The sequence below is a fragment of the Lactuca serriola genome, chromosome 2 (assembly GCF_051521515.1).
Source record: "Lactuca serriola cultivar US96UC23 chromosome 2, Lser_US96UC23_V15, whole genome shotgun sequence".
Taxonomy (NCBI): domain Eukaryota; kingdom Viridiplantae; phylum Streptophyta; class Magnoliopsida; order Asterales; family Asteraceae; genus Lactuca; species Lactuca serriola.
Window position 1 is genome coordinate 38,379,416 of NC_136409.1, and position 4,317 is coordinate 38,383,732.

The following is a 4,317-nucleotide window of genomic DNA, read 5'->3' on the forward strand; positions in this document are numbered from 1 at the left end:
TCATCATCAAGACATGTCTATGATTTCGAACTGACGTTATCTTCATCGGAGCCCGTTGATGAAGAAATTCACATAGATGACCAAGTCCATAACACACTTGGAGGTGAATCAGAATCGAACCCTCCCAAAGAAAATCAAACAGAGAACAATCCTGATCCTTTCGAACCTCCAGTCAACAAAACTTATGGCTACAATTATCTTAAACATTTTAAACTTTTAAACTAAGATCTTCAAGTATTTGTTTTTTTTAACATTATATTAGATTGGATTAAGCTATTAAAAGATTACTTGATATCTCACGTATTATTGAATAAAAAATCTCAATGTTCAAAGTTTGAGTAACTTCGTTTATGCCTCGTTTGTTTATATAAACAAGACTAATAAAACACGACGTATTTATTGCATTAAATTTATTTTCAGGTGCAATTAAAAAAAATTATATATTTTGGGTAATACCTGAATTACCCAAACCCGACCCATTACCCGAATTACCCAAACCCGGATTTAATTTGGGTCGGGTAACAGGTATTTTTTTTAACATAAAAAACCCGAATTACCCGAAACCCGAAAAAATTACCCGATCAATACCCCTAAAGATAATTAGGTAGATTTGTCATGTACATTGCTAATATAGGAAGAAATGAAAGAAAAATGCTATAAAACCAACTAAAATCAATATATTGTTTATATATTTGTCACCGAACTGATATCATCATAAATGATTCGTTATGAAACCTTGTAAATATATATTTCATCACTAAATAATCATCACACTAGTTCTTAATGTTTGCATGAGCACGTGTGAACTTTGTGCAATAAAAAAAGATTAACTATGCATCTTAATGTTACAAAAAGCTCAGTTTAGGGACTATAAAAACGAAACTCAAACTAGGTGGACCAAAATTACAAGTTTCTGATATTGATAACATGGAGAGGGGCAGAGATTGGACTGCACAAACTCTGCTAAAGGCAAAGAGTAGAGAGGAGAAGTGTCTTAAAAATGTCTGTAACAACCTTCAATCCCCTCTCCTCGCTTTACACGCACCATACGCTTTCGCCAATTACCACCAATTTCACTCATTGCGCGGTATTCATCTCCCTCTGTCCCTTGGTTTCTGATTATGTTTGCTGTTTCTTATTTGTATCGACATTTTTGATTCGAAGATGAGATGGGTGTTGTGTTATTGCAGGAATTGAATCCCCGTTTGCGCTATAATGGTGCAAGGCTTCTGAGTATTTGTCCTCATGCTATTTCTTCACGAGACCAAGGTATATAAGAAATTGGGCTTAGTGTAATGTTGCTTGTTTGTCGTTCTTCAAGTAGCACTTAAAGCTTATCGATCATTGTTTAAATATGTACTTTTATCTGATTTCGATTTCAGAGACTCAAATATGTTTCGAAATTGACATAGTTTCTTTTAGGGCGAGTGTGCATTTAGATCATTCAGAAAAATGTAAAATTATATAAATATCCATATGTGAACTATCTGATTTCGATATGTAAACCACCATATGTGAACTTTTCCTTATTGATAGTTCCAGAAAGGAAATCCCATGCGCATTTTAGTACAATATAGCGAAATCTGAATATTAATCTCTATGGGTTCTCATATATGATCTTTGCCTTATTGATTGAATCTACAGGAGTGTTAGATTCTGAACTACATTCTGTTCTTCAGTTGGCTACAGGCTCTGAACTATATGAGGTGGAAAAAATTCTTTTTGGAACAAGGTGTAACCTATTCACTCTTGTCTTGAAGTCAATAAAACTGTATATGATTTTGTGGGAATATGAATGTTTTCTTATGCAATCCTACAAAAAATTACAACTTTTTTGACATGAATCTTTGTAATTTTTGGATAATCTTCATACTAATTATGTCAAAAAACTTTTCAATCCAGTTACTTTAGTCCATTGTTGAAGTCCATAGCAAAACCATCCGAAATTGATTATGTAATGATTGAGGAAGATCCTGAAGAGAGAGAGGAGTTTATAAGGATTTTGGAATCAAGATTCTTCTTCCTTGCAGCTGATGCTCGATCTTCATTGAGGTAAAGTTAGGGACAATTAGGTAATTTACATCTTTTGAGTTAAAGTTGCAAACAAGATGTAAACATATTCCAAAATCATGCCCTTCGAGGATGTTTTGTATGTGTGGTGTTTAAGTGATTGCCAATTGTAGAATCAGATAATCAGTTCCTTAGAGGTAGGGGTAAATTGGTAATTTTACATTTATGTTAGTAGTTATTTTCAGGGGTTGGAGGCCTACATATAGGAATGTTTTGCTTGGTGTGAGAAAAGAACTAAAAATACCTTGTTCAACAAAAATATCAACCGAAGATTTGGAAGTAGAAATTTTCCTTCACTTGTTGCAGGAGTACTCAAGGTAAAGTAAATACTCAAAAATCAAAATATTGTCTTTTTTTAGTATTTTTCAATTTACTTTATTAGAAAAATTGCAGACTTTCTATTAAGTGATGTATGGATAAGATGTTGAATGGATAAATGATGTATGCCTAGGGGAAGTGTTTATGTTTAATGAAGAAAGATTGTTTCTTTTTTAGACTGAATAAGAGTAAATGACCAATTTGCCCTTGTGTCTACAAGTGATGCTGTATATTGGCACATTTTATATTTTGAAAAAATGTTTGCAGTGAAGGTTCAAGAAGCTTGAAAAAAACTTCTGATAGTTTACAAGTTGGCTTAAGTCCATGGAAAGTGCAGGCTTTTGCTGCTTTAGGACATGGAGCTGAAGAGATCTTTTCAACAATTCTGAAGGTTTTACTTATTTATGAATAGTAATAATAATAATTCTTTTTACATATTTCTCTTTTGCCCCTTATATTTATGTTCTCTTTTGGTTATTAGAAAAATGTTTTTACTAAGGGCTAAATGCAAGAAATGAAAACATACTTTCAATGATTTGTTTTCACTTTTTTGCTATTACAACATTGTACTTTGAAAAAAATGATATAATCATGTAGATTTCATGAATAAATAAAAGTATGTTGCTATTTATTGCATTTATTCCTTTTCTTTACTTTTGGTTTTATAGGGTGGAGGGATGTTTACAGTGGGAAAGCTCTACAATTTCGTAAGAAATTACTTTTGAATATATTTTCATAAATTGAATTCTCAACTTAAAAAAAATGAAAAAAAATTCATGTGGTGTTGTAGATATCAAGTAAATTATCAGGCAAAGTGTTAGTGGAAGCAGCCAATTATCAAATAAAGAAGGAAGTTCTCAAAGAGGTATATATATATATATATATATATATATATATATATATATATGTGATATGTTAATGTTATGATTGTTATCAGGGTGGAAGAATGGCAGCTATAAACTTGGAGTCAAGAGCAGCTTTACTTGCAGCAAAACAGGTGATTGGATTTGGATATAAATATAATTATATTTATATTAATATTATCATAATCTATTTATTTAAGTTATGAATTTTTTTTAATAATAATATTGTTTATGGATTGGTGATTTTGTGAACAGGGGTTAGCAGGTGCTGCATCGCGATATCTTGGAGTTAGGAGCATAATGGTGTTACTTGGCCCTATGTATTATTCCCTTTTTACCCTTCCACTAATAAATACTGCATTTATTTATTTATTTATATTTATTTATATTTGTTTATGAAGGCTATGGGGAACATTACTAGCAGACATTGTTATTCAAATGCTTGGAACTGATTATGCAAGAATCTTGCGTGCAATTTATGCATTTGCACAGGTAAATCTCCAAAAAATAATAAAACTATTATTGCTTAATCTGAAAAACATTCATCGTTTGATGCTATAAATGAAAATGAATATATATACATGTGGTTTGGATTAATTTATATAGTAAAAATAATGTTATTTTTTTTACATGGTGGATATTTTTTTGTGGTTCAGATCAGAATCTCACGAACATACAGGCTACCATCGGATAGCAGATGAGAATAGTAGTGATTTAGTTTTAACTTTTATAGTGGTTGTTTTTCTTGTCTTATCATGTATCATTATTATATGATTATTATATCATGTGTGTGTGTATATATGAAATGCAGATAGATAGTTTACACTTTACACAAAACAAATATAATTTTATTTATATGTTCTTGTTCCCCTAAGGTAGAAATGTGAATATGTTAAAATGGTCCTGGTATCAGGTATTAATATACGCCTAAAACGGGTATCCGAGTATAGTCCATTTTAAACTGTCGTAACTGCTTTATTATTAGTCCGTTTGGGTTGTTTCTTTTAATTAGTTTTTATTTGAATGTTGTTCAATGTTTTGGTTTAATTTTATGCTTAAGAAAGAG

The 4,317-nt window shown here is 31.0% G+C and overlaps 1 protein-coding gene across 1 annotated transcript; it reads left to right on the forward strand.

Moving 5' to 3' along the window:
• Window positions 1-933: 933 nt before the first annotated feature.
• Window positions 934-4,108, forward strand: LOC145086161 (uncharacterized). Its single transcript, XM_079023906.1, has 12 exons — window positions 934-1,087; window positions 1,191-1,269; window positions 1,645-1,732; window positions 1,903-2,052; window positions 2,256-2,387; window positions 2,656-2,779; window positions 3,057-3,095; window positions 3,179-3,253; window positions 3,326-3,385; window positions 3,507-3,571; window positions 3,653-3,743; window positions 3,908-4,108. The coding sequence occupies exons 1-12, from the start codon at window positions 1,001-1,003 to the stop codon at window positions 3,950-3,952; spliced, it is 1,035 nt and encodes a 344-aa protein (XP_078880032.1). The 5' UTR covers window positions 934-1,000; the 3' UTR covers window positions 3,953-4,108.
• The last annotated feature ends 209 nt before the right edge of the window (window positions 4,109-4,317 follow it).

Excerpts from the sequence above, each read along its gene's own strand:
- LOC145086161 (XM_079023906.1), top strand. The coding sequence starts at position 1,001 with ATGTCTGTAACAACCTTCAATCCCCTCTCCTCGCTTTACACGCACCAT. Across the intron at positions 2,388-2,655 it reads TTGTTGCAGGAGTACTCAAG|TGAAGGTTCAAGAAGCTTGA; the intron begins GTAAAGTAAATA and ends AAATGTTTGCAG. Across the intron at positions 3,572-3,652 it reads ATGGTGTTACTTGGCCCTAT|GCTATGGGGAACATTACTAG; the intron begins GTATTATTCCCT and ends TTGTTTATGAAG.